At 44.9% G+C, this 14,226-nt stretch overlaps 1 protein-coding gene across 1 annotated transcript in view; it reads right to left on the bottom strand.

The window, feature by feature from the left end:
• CSMD2 (CUB and Sushi multiple domains 2) overlaps positions 1–14,226 on the bottom strand; it is a 621,436-nt gene that overhangs the window by 63,459 nt on the left and 543,751 nt on the right. The window contains exons 50-51 of the mRNA XM_007453867.1: positions 12,128–12,316; positions 242–427 (exon numbers count right to left, since the gene is read on the bottom strand). Coding sequence (XP_007453929.1) covers positions 242–427; positions 12,128–12,316 — 375 coding nt within the window. The remainder of the gene's footprint in view (positions 1–241; positions 428–12,127; positions 12,317–14,226) is intronic.

Here is a 14,226-nt window from a genome sequence, read left to right as displayed (position 1 = left end):
TGTGATGGTTTATGGAAACATCTCAGGGAGCAATGGTCTATCAATGCTTTGAAGCAATTTCAAATGGGAACCCAAGTTGGTGGGTGGCAGTACCCACTTGTCTCGGCTCTCTGAGTCCCCAGCTTCCATGGGCATGTGTTTTCCCATTACTGGATTTTTAGCTCGCTCCTTGCAGGAATCTTTTCAGCTGCTTATTACCCAGCCCTTTGACACCCCCCGCCTCCCCTACCCAAGGACTCACGGACACACTGTGCGGGGACGTTGCGGTTGCTCCATAGGCCTGTCTCCAGACATTCTGCTGTGGCCTCGGCACCTGCCTGGAGGTGGTAGCCTTCCCTGCAGCTGTACACAGCCTTGGTCCCCACCGTGTACTCTTTGCCGAACACCATCCCGTTCTTGGGGGCCTCAGGAAGCCCACAGGAAAGAGCTAGCGGAGGAAAAAAATGTCATGAGCATGTCTGCTTCAAGGATGGTGTTCTGAGAACATATTTTTATCTTTCCTCTCCCTTGAGGCCCTAAAAAAATGATAGTAAAGACTAATAAGAGGGAAAAGAAGTCTCCTTTAGGAAACAGAACTAACTCAGGTAACAGAAAACATATAACTTTAAACTTCTGATCTTGAGAAAGTCAAAGTGACCTATAATAAAATGAGAAGAGAGGGCTTTGAAAAGAGAACAACAAAAAGTGAACAAGGAAGGGCTCTGTTAAGTTAAAAATAGGATCACCAAAATAAGCATTAAATAGAAGGGGTGGAAATTGTAGACAAAGATATGGCTGCCTGTCATTTCAGCAAACAAAGGATATTGCAGCCATCTCAGCCCTACAGCCACCCCCAACGGTGAGCGCTAAGGGAGCTCTCAGGATGGAGACAAATAGGCTGCCCCCTCAGCCACATCAGCGGCCCTCGACAGTGCACCCTGAGGGGATTCAGGAATGGAAAGAACAGGATGCTGGCCCTAGATAGCAAAGGTGCATTTCAAAGGAATGATTTCAACGAGCCCTGACTCTGGCATCTTGTACAGAGAAAAGCGCTAAACTCATTAACCTGAGAGGTCTGGTTTTCTTTAATTAACAGTAATCTTTTGATGTCCTGACCACCTGGTTTTTGTTGCAAAAGCTCCTATACATCCTGGCTCTTCCCTTGCCACCTCGGAGAAGTCCCTCAGAGCTATCTGAGAGGCTGTCTTCTGGGCTTAAGTCTGTTGAATAAAAACATAATTTTCAACTTTTAGGCTGTGAAATAAAATTCATATTTTATGCAAGACAAGAAAAACTTAAACAAAAAATTTTCTGCCTAGTGTGCATGGTGTATCTGCCTTATGTCTCGACCAAACCTCCCCCATTGTCAGACATACCTGCTCAACCATAAAGAGCTACATTCTCCTACCATCAACAAGGCAACCCCTTAAAAGATAACATTCCTCTTGATCTTGTAAGGGGCCACGATGACATTTAGGTCTGGATTGTGTAAACTGTCAATAATACGTCATTTAACGTAGAGCTCTCTGCTTCCAAAACCTTATGTAACTCTGACGTCTAACAGGTGGAACAGTTCTCAGAGCTTTCTGAGATGCTGTTTCTGGGTTATAATCCTCACATTTGGCTCGAATAAAATTTTCCACTTCTTTCATAGATTGACTATTGATTAATTTTTGTCGACAAGGTTGTGCATTTTTTTTCAGTCGACAGTTTTGGTGACTGATGAAGGGATCTAGAGCAGACTTCTCTCCTTCACCTGAACTCTACGAGGATCTGGAATCTGGACCAGCAGAGGCCTCTGGCGCCCATCCGCCTCCTCGGAGAATCCAGACAAATTCAGGTGAATCTCTCCTGGTTCTTGGAGCTCCTGATTATTGGTTGAAGATCCTGAGTTTTATTTGGTGGTGTCTAACAGGTACCTGCCTCCGCATTTGAAAGATACTAGGAGAGCCCAGTTGAAAGACACTGGGATTTGCTCAGTCGAAAGGTGCTGAGCGGTCTGGGCTGAGTGGCCAGGGAGTAGGCTGACCTGACGTTTTGCCTCAAATCAGCTGCCTATACGAGAACGTGTTGGGATAAAAGTGAAAATATTACATGAGAGCTTTTAGCTCCGAAGAGGGGACATCTCCTCCTGGCCGAGAAGGGCTTTCTCAGGCAACTGAGAAACTTGTGGGAGAGGTGGAGGCAAGTCCTCACACTGTGCAGTGGTCCCACGGGGATGCAACAGGGAAGAGCCAATTTTGACTCCATGTTGGACCTGTTTCTTTGACTTTAGCCTCTGCTTTTCGTTGCTTTCGTTGTTTTTCTGTTGTTGTTGCGGTACGCGGGCCTCTCACTGTTGTGGCCTCTCCCATTGCAGAGTACAGGCTCCGGACGCGCAGGCTCAGCAGCCATGGCTCACGGGTCCAGCCGCCCGGTGGCATGTGGGATCCTCCCGGACCGGGGCACGAACCCGCGTCCCCTGCATCGGCAGGCGGACTCTCAACCACTGCGCCACCAGGGAAGCCCTGCTTTCGTTCTTATAATCATACATCATGGCTTCTCTTAGGGAACCCTGCCCACCTGTGAACGGCTGCAAGAAAGAAGAAATTAACACTTCCCCTCCCCAAGGCTGGCCATTTCAGGAGATGTTTTGCAAGACTGATGGCCCTTCTTACTTTACTTTCTCCCCGCCTCTCCCTCTCTATTCTGCCTTTTTACTTTACTTCCCTCTCTGATTCTATAAAAGAAATTGACATCCAGACTCTGATAAGATGGATTTTTGGGGACCCTAGTCTGCCATCTTCTCGGTCTGCCACCTTTCCGAATAAAGTCGTATTCCTTGCCTCAGCGCCTCGTCTCCCCATTTATTGGCCGGCTGTGCGGCGAGCAGAGTGAGCTTGGACTCGGTAACAAATTTGGATGAGCCAGCTGGGAACCTTGCTGCTCGTGGCTAGCAGGTCCCTGTTGGAGAATATCGGGGCGAGGCCCTAGCAGCTGCCAGAATCATTCGTCCTGAGGATCTTCCCTTCAAAGTTGCCTGCAGCAGCACCGGCTACCCCAGCACTGGGCAGTTGAAGCAAGGAACCGACAAACTTCTACGAGTCGACGTACTCGATTTTGGAGGGTAAGTCGCTCTGGCGTGCACACAGGGAACATATACCCCCCTCTGTTTGGGCTTTTCCTTTATGGGACAAGCCAGTTTGGTTGGGGTACCCTGTTGGAGAGGGGAATTGTTGTTGGACTCGACCTGATTTTGGGAACTGGTCCGTTGGGAGCTGGTCCGTTGGTTTTGTTTTGGTTTTGTGTGCATCAGTGCTAGAATTTGTTTGTGCCTCTTGTGTTGGGATTTGTCTGCGTCTTTTGTGTTTTGGTGTTACCAAACTTATAAAAATGGGAAATACTCCATCTATCCCGAGAGAGAGCCATTTGAGGCATATATTAGATAAGTGGGCAAAACATAGCCGTGAGCCTATGACTAAGAAAGACATGATATACTCTTGTCATAGGGTGTGGACCCAATATACGTTAGGATCAGAAGAACGATGGCCCCTGAATGGCTCACTCAATTATACGATCTCGCAGTTAGAAGTGTTTTGCAAAAGAGCAGGGAAAAGAGATGAGATTCCGTATGTAGAAGCATTTATGTTACTGCATCAGGAGGAAAAGGAGTCAGAGGGCTGCCACCTTATGGTGCAGCGATCTGGAAGAAAACCTAAGAAGGAAGGTATTCTACAGGGGGAAGAGGGAGAAGATGAGAGTGGGGACATGTTATTTCAAAACTTAACCCCCCCTCCAGCCTATCCAGCTCCCCCAGTGGCTGAGCAGGCTGCACCTGCAGGTGTTCCACCTGCACCCCCCACCCCCATGCTGCCAACATATTCACCACCTCCTGGTTCCCCTACCCATGGGGATCCAATAGCAGCTTCTATAGTAACCCCTGGAGCACAGGAACCTGGTTTAGTATCACCATCTAAGACCCGATAGAGCAACCAATTTGGACCGGGAGACACTTCTGCAGCAGGGCAATTTCCCTTGCGCCGATATCCTGTAAGAGGCCAGGGGACTCCTTTAGACTTGAGGCGTCCAATTCTAATTTCCCCTCGGGAGCCCTGGGTCACTTTGACAGTGGGGAACAAGTAGACTGACTTTCTAATAGATACGGTGCTACATATTCTGTGGTAAACACCAGGTGGCACAGAAAACTTCTCAGCCTATCCCGGTCAAGGGAGTTCCTGGAGCAGTACAAAACCGTTCGTTCTTACAACCTCAGAATGCCAACTAGGCGACCTCACCCTACAGGGCCATGGATCCCGAACATATGTGGATCCCTCCTCCCCCAAGGTACCGGACCTTTTGGCTATGCATTTCATGGCCCAGTCTGCCCCAGACATCAGGAGCAAAATTCAGAAAGCAACTGCTGGTCCTCAGACTCCAATGAGCGATTTGTTCCAATTGGCTTTTTTGGTTTTCAATAATAGGGATATGGCCGAAAAGGCTGAACGCACCCAGAGAAATATGAAAAAGGCCCGAAAGCTTGTAATGGCTTTGTCTGCTCAGAGACCAACAAAGGGGAAACAAAGTCATCCTAGGAGAAACTTGCCTGTATCTTTGAGATGCAAATGTCCTATCTGGTCTTCTCAGGAACCCTTAACTCTGCCATCTTTTCAAAATGCAAATTTTGAAAAAGAGGGTAAAGTAATTTAGAACCTGTTTTCCATAAATATTAGTAAAAAGGGTTTAGCCATCTAGACAAGTGAGGTTGATTTGTTCCATCTGCCAGAAACCCAATTTTAATCCAACCTCTTTTGTAAATTGATGGGTTTTACATTGCTGTACCCGACTGAGGGCTGAAATTTTGAAATGAGAGCTATGATGTCTCTCTGTTTGTGTGTTTGTATGTGTCTTTGTCTTTGGATAACATTGCTGCGGTTAATCTGTAAATGATCTCTATTTAATTGGCTTAAAGAAAAGTAAGTGCTTACAAACCAAACAATTCTAAATACAAGAGAAATTAAGATAAATGAGTTTTCAGGTTCACGTGAACTGGGAAATATTAAATTAATACCTGGTATTAATGTTTGTTTGTTGATCTAATTAATATAGACATGTCTTTAGAGCCATCAATATTAAGTATAATACTTTCACTGCACCTATAGGTTTAACAGAAGTTAAATAAAATCTTGTTATACCTGTTGCAAACTTGTCAGCAAGAGAAATAACTTGATATGATGAAACTTTAAAGTAAATGGAAACGAGATAAGAGCTTTTAGGTAAACTCTATAAGAATAATTATGTTCTAAAAATCATCTAAAATAGTTTCTCCAGATTTTGGTTACTATTACTTATCTCTTGGTTTTCACTAGAAATTAAGGTTTTTAAGAGTCGGGGATTCTAATTTAAATATATAATTAAAGCTATTGAAAATAATAAAACATTTCAGTATGGTAGAATGTGTGCTTTCAGTTAAGAAGGTATGAGGAATGGAATTACATTTTACTGAGAAAGTTTTATACAAGGTCAGGAATAACTAAATTTCGACTGAAGTTAACTAAGTAAATGGATTCTGTTAAATAAGCTAATACGAGACGAATTTGATCTCTCTCTCTGTTAGAAGTGATCCTTTTTGATAACAGATTGTTTGAGTCTCTGTGCCCTTAGGTGATCCGTATTTGTTTTCTTTTAATCATTTTGTGACTTTGGTTAAATGAATAAGTATTGTTTCACAGTGACCTATGATCCTGTTGTGTTTTAAAACATTTTTGATATTTTTAACAAACTTCCCAAATATCAAAATCTGACTAAAGCCTTTTAGCCTCCAGCTGACTCTGGGATACTTTGAAACAGCATCTCTGAGACATCTCAGAGAGGAATGTCAAACTAAGTTTATTTGGTATGTTAAATTACTTCAAAAACATTGTCAAGTGATTGGAGATGAACCTTAGGTTATAGAATATTTAGTATGGATATTCCAAAGTTTATACGGAATCCCTAACAGCTGATATGATGTCCTGATATGTTATCAATTATAATTCTAGTTATTCTAAAATGTTATATGTCACAGAAATATCCGTTTCCTGCTATTTGCATTGTACTCAAATCTTTAACCATGCTATTTTAAGTTTTGTCCTGATGCTTTAACAAAATGAAGATTTTCAAGAAACTCATAAAAAGGAACTTTTTGACAAATATAAGTTTCTGATAGCCTTCAGATAATATCACTGGATTGGGTGGCAAATGACAAAACTCATGGAAAACCTGATAACTTCAACCAGATCAACAGGAATTAATCAATGAACTAGTAAATATGGGACTGAATGAACTGGTAAATATGATTTATAACTTTATGACTTTGGGAAATATACTGGCTTTAATCTTTGTTTTTCAGGAAAAAAACCTTTTCTCTTATGCTATGACCTCCAACAAGTTGATAAAGTATGCCTTTGTAAACAAAGATGAAACATTTATCTTTTTCTCTCTACCGGGTTGATCCTGCCAGTAGCATATGCTTGTCTCAAAGATTAAGCCATGCATGTCTAAGTATGCATGGCCAGTACAGTGAAACTGTGGATGGCTCATTAAATCAGTTATGGTTCCTTTGGTCAGTCAGTTATTGGAACTGGAATTACAACTAGTTATACTAATCGTTTTAATTTGTTCTTTGTTTCCAAATTGTTTGTGCTTTGTGTGTCCCTGCTGCACTACGTCTTTGTCAATGTTACTAGCTGCATTACTTATATCTTGTCTGTTTCATAAGACTGTTGTCTCTTACAGTGCCTAGTGTGTAACCAGGCCCCCAAGCCAAACTTCTCACATTTATAACATAAAATAGTTGTAATAGTGTGATTCTACATATGGGAAGAAGCAACAAGGGAAAACGTCCCCTGATCATAATTAGACAGAGGATCCAGAGAATCTTTAATTATCAATAGGGCCTAATCCAAAAATTAGCACCTGGAGTGGCATATCAACAATTTTCGCCTGACCTGGGATGAGCCTCCCAGCACTGTGGGACAAAATTTGATCAAGACATGTCTCCCAAATACTGGTCGAATTCCTGACCAAGAGGAAAGGATCAGTCACCAGAGACAGCAGCCCTCCAACGTCAGCCGGTGAACCGTGAGGAAACTCAGGAAGGAGAAGTATCTGCCATCTAGCAGGCATCAGATTGCAGCCATTTCCTATGGTGAGCCATGAAGAAACTCAGAATGTGAGAATATAGGATACAGACCCCAGATAGTTGTGGTACATATCAAAGGAATGATTTCAGTGAGCCCAGACACTTGCATCTTCCCATACATAGAAAAACGCTAAATTTTTTAACTTGAGATGTGGCCTCCTAGGCTTGAAGACCTCAAAATTCCCAATAACTCTCAACTTTCTAGGTTGTGAATATTTTTTAAGTCTACAGGTGTAAAGCAGACACTTCCAAAGAGGAACAAAAGAAGACAAATCTCATCATCTGGATCACTGGCACCAATGGCGGACACTCCCAGAAAGATCCATCTGACAGAGCAGTTAGAATGGTTGTCACCCCTTTTTCCACAGCACATTCACAGTGGGGAACTGTAACAGGGAAGAGCCAATTTTGACTCCATGTTGGATCTGTTTCTTGGACTTTAGCCTTTGCTTTTCATTGCTTTTATTATAATCATACATAATGGCCTGCCTCAGGGAACCCTGCCCACCTGTGAATGGCTGCAAGAAAGAAGAAATGAACACATCCCCTCTCCGAGGCTGGCCATTCCAGGAGATGTTTTGCAAGACTGATGGCCCTTTTTACTTTACTTCCCTCTCTGATTCTATAAAAGGAACTGGCATCCAAACCCCATAAGATGGTTTTTTTGGAGACCCTGGTCCAACATCTTCTCAGGCTGCCAAACTTCCGAATAAAGTCACATTGTTGCCTCAGCACCTCGTCTCCTGATTTATTGGCCTGTCGTGCGGCGAGCAGAGCGAACTTGGACTTGCTAACAGGGAAACCAACTCATTTTAATTAAACAAGTTTCTCTGCACGAATAAGAACCGGCCGTTCCGTGATCTGAGCACCCACAGTGCTCGGGAGGGAGAGCCGGAGCCATGAAGAGGAGCTGAAACAACTGAAACAACTCTAGGGTAGAAACCTAGACGCATTAAGCTCATAAGCAGCACATTGGCCCACCACACAATTTCACTAGTAACTTTTATCCTCAACAAATTCAGCTTTAAAGTGGGAAATAGAGTCTCTCAAACAGAAAAACGAGGGGCATCAGAAAGCCATACTCCAGCTAACACCCCAGCCAGATTCATGTCTTATACTTGCAAGTACCTAATTAATTGGGAAAATTATATTAAAGGAGATCTCAACCTAAAATGGCCAATATAGGGCTCTTTTATTGCGTACGCCGTTAAGTTAAAAAAAAGCCGGCTTGATAAAACATCTTTTCAGAATTCTGACCTTAAAAAAACAAAAGCTCAGGGCTTCCCTGGTGGCGCAGTGGTTGAGAGTCCGCCTGCCGATGCAGGGGTCACGGGTTCATGCCCCGGTCCGGGAAGATCCCACATTCTGCAGAGCGGCTGGGCCCGTGAGCCATGGCCGCTGAGCCTGCGCGTCCGGAGCCTGTGCTCCGCAATGGGAGAGGCCACAACAGTGAGAGGCCCGCGTACCGCAAAAAAACTGTTGCGGTCCGGGAGCCACACACCTGGAGTCGAGTTCCCCAGTAAATGCGACCCGTGTCCCAATCAAGGACACCCGAGAATCACCAACACCAAGTAGAAAGATTAGCAAAGGATTTATACAAGTATAGAAGCTTACACAAACTGTCCGGACAGGGTCCCACTCGGAGAGAAGTGAGTGACACCCCGACTAACAGTCGGGCGAGGCCTTTATACCCTTCACAGGACGGGAAGTTCCCAAGGCGGGAGAGAGCTGTTTAATTTTGAATCAGCCAATCAGGAACCCGGTTCTTCCTGCCCCAAGCAAGCAAGCAAAGCAACTTTCTTACAGAAGTCAAAATGTGCTGATAGCCCTGAAGCTGTTCTTCCGTTTCTTTCGTCACAAAACAAAAACAAAAAAGCCCCCAAAAAACCCAAAAGCTCTTCTAGGGGGAACTTGCATTTCTCTTCCTGTCTTTGAGGTGTAAATCTCTACCTGATCTTCTTAGGTGTTTTGTGTGTGTGTGTTTTCAAAAATTGGTCTCTGCCATCTGGAAGGTGCACATATGATACACATCTGGCAATCAAGTAGACTGGGATTCTGAGCCGTCTTCTGACTGTGCCGACTCTCAGCGGCTTTTGCCGTCTTAACCTTTGTTGCATCAGCCTGTAGAGTGAAGACCTTTACTTCCTTAGACTGTTTTGGGGAGTAAAGTTTCTAGATCGTGTGAAGGCTACATCCTTCACACTTTCTTACGGGGATGCCTCTTGAGTCTTATTGATTTGAGTCCACTATTTACATATATCTCACTAATGGCCAGATTATGGATCCTTTAAATTGGAGGAACTTCTAAACTGATCAATGTTTAGAGAACTTTCATTATAAAGCGCTGTTTTATTGGTACCTTTGGGGGTGGGGGAAACAAATTAGAAGGTGGAAAAAGATATAATGGTTAACCTAAGAACTCCTTTAATTTAAAACAGACAAACAAAAACTAGTCTGGGAAGCCTTATTTCTGGTCTCTGATTCCCCTCAATGGGTCTGACAGATGCTAATAAAAACATTAGAATAACTGAGAGGCTATCTTCCGGGCTTAATTCTGACAAACAAAACATAATTCTCAACTTTTAGGCTGTGCATTTTTTTTCAGTCGACAAAATGAAAAGTAAATGAAATTTCCCAGAATATAGACCAAAAAGACAGAGACTGAAAATGAGAGAGAAAAGGACTGGAAATACAGGGAATCAGCCCAGGAGGTCCAGCAGGTCTGGGTTGCAGGAAAAGAGAACAGAGATAGTGGAGGGGATGGAATGATCATAGATGGAAGTTTCCCAGAGCTGGAGAGAGACAGTGTTCAGACTGAAAGGTGCCAAAGGCAGCTCATCTCACTGCCCCTCCCTGGCCCGTCTCTCTTGGATAACTGAGAGGACAGAAGGTAACCTCTTAGCCTGAGAGACTACCAGGTTGTCTAGTGATCTCCATCACACACCACAGTCCCCCAAACCCAGAGGGACACCTCCCGTGGGTAGGAGAGGAGGGGGGAGAATGACAAAGTACATGAAAGCTTGTGGTGGAATGAGGCCTCTGAGGGAGAGAATGCGTAGTGAGAGAACCGGCAGGGGAAGGAGAGAGAAAGCATTAGGATGCAGACTCTCCAGTGTGCTGTGCTTGCCAGTGGAGAAGTGTCATTTGGAAAGCAGCAGCAGGGAAAGGGAAGCATGCCAGGCCTTTCGCCCTGCGTTCTGTGGGAAATAGGGGCTGAGCACCCTCCCCTGAAAGGGCCACAGCATCTGTGTTCTCAGATGAGAGCCACAGTCTCCGTGGAGGAAGGAAGTGAGGAGAGCCTTCTGGGAGGTGACTGAGGCTGTACACTTTTTGGCCATGGAACCAGGATTCCAGAGAGCACAGAGGGAATGGCAGAGAGGGAGGGCATCGGAGAGGAACTGGGGCTGGGGCTGGGGATGGAGCAGCACAGAGCAGTGTGGGGATGAGTGGACAGAGCTTGGTTCTGGGAAGTGACGAAAGATAGAGGTGAGAGGCCTGGTTGCTTCCAACTAGAACTTTGGGAAAAAGACTTGTCTGTGTGGAAGCCAAAAGACGTTTGCCACTTGCAGACCATCAGTTCTCTGTGAACTTTGCTTAAAGCATCAAAGAGAATATCAATGATGCACTGCTTCTGTTCTTTGAGAAAGCTCAGGCACAGGCCTGAGAAGGTTGTGAGGGTCAGAGATGACAGATGTCAGTAAAAAAGTACGTCACCATGCGGGGAACCAAAACACAAGAACCTCAACCTTAAGTGATTTCTTGTTTTTGTCTATGTAATTGGTAAATTTTTTTCTTTCTTTTTTAAAATGCAGTATATAATGTTGAGAATCTGGGAGGAAAGACAACAAGCTGCCGGTGGAGGTGTAAGTGAAGACAAACTTTTTGGATGGCAACGAGTATCAAAAGCTATAGACTTTGTATACGTATGATTCAATAATCTCATTTCTGGGAATTCATTTTAAGGAAATAAATATGGATGATCCCAAAGACGGAATTATAAGGATTTTAACAGCAGCATTGTTTATAGTAGCAAAAAATACAGAAAGTCAAATGACCAACAATAGGATGATACTTGAATAAATGACAGTTTTTCTATAATGCTACACAACCATTGCAAATATTGATGACTAAGTGTATTTAATCATGTGATAGATGCTAACAAAATATGAAGAGATTTGTACACCAATAATGCCATTTTTATAAACAATATATGAACGACCAAAGGAAATGTTAACAGCCGTGATTTCGGTCGATGGGGCTATAGGTCATTTTCACCTTTTCTTTGGCATATTATCTATAGTTTCTTTTTTCGTCTTCAAATTTCTAGTCTGAATGTATATTACTTTAAGGAAAATAAAATCCCATAAATGATCAAAAGCAATGCATGCAAACTTCCTGGTGTATATCACGTGCTGGATCGCCGATGACTGAGGAGGTGATGGTCACTGTTCACCCTGCTTCCCTCTGCCCCTCGTTTCCTCCCACCGGACCTGGCACTTCTGCCAGCCCCAATTGCTTTGCATATTTTGGGATCTCTCTCAGAGTCTGTGGTTTTGTAAACGCTTTTGCTGTTGCCTAGAATGTTTTCCTTGCCAATGCCTGGCCCTCAACTTTCCTTGTTCTATGAGCCCAAGCAACCCCTCTTCTGGAAGCCCCCCGGCTGTACAGGAGCAGGTAGGTCCCCTCTTAACCTTGGGCTCCCACGGTACTGTTTGCGCTCCTGATATAGCACTTCCTTCCTCTGTCATCTGGCATTTTTGTGGCTACATATCCATCTCCCTCCCTTCTCTGAAAACACTGACGCTGTGTTTTACACATCTGTATATCCCCAGGGCTTCAGATATTATGGATCCTCAGTATATGTTTGCTGAAAGAATGAATTAATTATCTATGAGGAAGCCCACATTTGGAAGCGATTGGTCCTGGGACAAGCCCAAGTTGCGGGTAGGACCCAAGCCACCTGTCACCTCTTTCCCACCTGCTTCTCACCTTGACAGAGAGGAATGGCCTCGCTCCACAGGTGGTAGCCCTGGGGGTGCCGGGTGCAAATGGCCATGCTCTGTCCCACCAACCGGTAGCCGGCGTTGCAGCCAAAGTGGATGGAGCCTCCAGGCTGGGTGCTGGTCTGGCCCAGAAGGAAGCCATGGAGTGGAGCCCTGGGCAGGCTGCAGTAGGGAGCTGGATAACAAGATGAGGGTCAGGGGACCACACACAGCGGGAAGACAGAGGTGGTCCTTCATGCAGGCCCTGCCCCCTTGCTTCTCCCTCTCTTCCCCTATCTGCACCACTGCCAGGTCCACTGCTAGTGAGGAGGTTGATACTGAAAAGCAGCCAGTTTAGGAAAGCCAAAGAAAAGAAAAGGAAAGAAAGGAAAGGAAAGGAAAGGAAAGGAAAAGAGAGAAGAAAACAAGAAAAAAACAGCTCCATGAGGCACTGGGTCCCCTTTGCACCTGGAGGCAGCACTAGTTGTGCAGCTGAGTTCAGGCTCTCGAATCCCACCATATCCCAAAGGGACACAGAAAATAGAACCCAATGGGGTTGGTTCCAGAAGGGTGTGACCGCAGGGGCGAGGCCTCTGGAGTCAGGGCTGTGCTCAAGTCCCATTTCCCACCTTTCCACAGTTCTGTGACTTGGGACAAATCACTGAGGCGCTTTCAGGTCCACTTTCCTCACCTGTGTATTGTGATTGGCAATGCCTCCCTCATAGGTTTTGGGACAATTTAAATGGGATCATGTCTGTAAAACCCCCAGCCCAGTGCAGGGCACTCAGTGCTCAGTAAATGGTCCCTGTCCTGCTTTCTGCTGTGTGTGGAGGAGGTGGGGAGAGAGAGATGTGGCAACCCAGGGCATCAAATCCACAGTCCTAATTCCCCCTCGACATCTGGCTTCAACTTATTTCATTCATTTATTCAACAGACAGATAGCGAGTGTCTATTATATGCCAGGTGCTGTTCTAAGTGCTGGGAATACAACAGTGAAGAGAACAGACAAAAACCCCAGCCTTAGAGAACTTGGCAATAAAAACCTCTGCCAGGGATGCTCAGGGGAAGTTCTGTGAGGCCGGGAAAGAGAGGGATGACCAAAGGAGTGCAGAGAGCAAGCCCGTTCATCTGCTCTAAGGGTCCCTGGCATGGGATCAAGGTAGGATGAAGATGACAGGACCCTTCCTGCATCCTCCCCACAGTATGGTCCTCTGGCCTCTTACGTGATCACTTCCCTCTGCTGGTGAAATTGATGTTTTAAATAACCTCCTTTCCAAGCCAGAAACACCTCCTTACTTCTGCTTTGCCACCTGTGTCCTGTTTATGAGGTATCTACAAGTTTACCTCGGTCAAGAGCAAGAATCTCAGTTATAAAATATACTTAGTCACAGTGATAGAGGCATGTGCAAAGTACACGCCTCTACTGTATTTCCATTAAGGACTCATTGTTTCACCAGGTAATTAATTCACTTTCTATGTGGCGTATGTATTGTAATTATAACTGACTCATTACCCACAAATAGGTGATTAATCTTTAAAAACATCAAGGGAAGCACAACTCCTTAATGGCTTTTAGTTCAGTTTAGCAACTAGCATAGTGAAATGCTGCTAAATTGCTTTATTCCCCTTTTGTGTTAGTAGCTTCTAGGAACTCGGCCTGAACCTCCCTGACAGATGGCTTAAGGTCTCTTTTCCATCATGAGGAAACCAAGGCCTGAAGAGGTTGAGTGGCAGAGCCGACTGCCGACCCTGGGGGGCGTGAAGGTACACTCCTTGTGTGTGTGAGGGAAAGGAATTTGGGGTCCACTTTGCAGAGGAAACGGACGCTGAGATAGTAAAGCTCCTTCTCCTCCCAGGCTCCCCTCAGCTTCATCTGGCTGGTCCCCCCCACCCCCAAAGCCATACCTAAGAGTTTCTTAAGACTTCGATAGGCCGCTACGTTTGGGTTGGTCTTCCAAGTCGGCAGCCCATGAGAAGAGATGGATTGAGACAAGGGGGCAACTCAGGCTATAATATGTATATCTGACATCCCTTCTAACCAATATTCTTTGAAAATTTGTCCAACGTTTGTTTGGAACTCAGGCTAAATGCAGCCAGGGGAAAGAG

The sequence above is a fragment of the Lipotes vexillifer genome, unplaced genomic scaffold (assembly GCF_000442215.2).
Source record: "Lipotes vexillifer unplaced genomic scaffold, Lipotes_vexillifer_v1.1 scaffold213, whole genome shotgun sequence".
Taxonomy (NCBI): Eukaryota; Metazoa; Chordata; class Mammalia; order Artiodactyla; family Lipotidae; genus Lipotes; species Lipotes vexillifer.
Note: the sequence above shows the minus strand (reverse complement) of the source record. Positions and strands in the feature narration are given on the sequence as shown.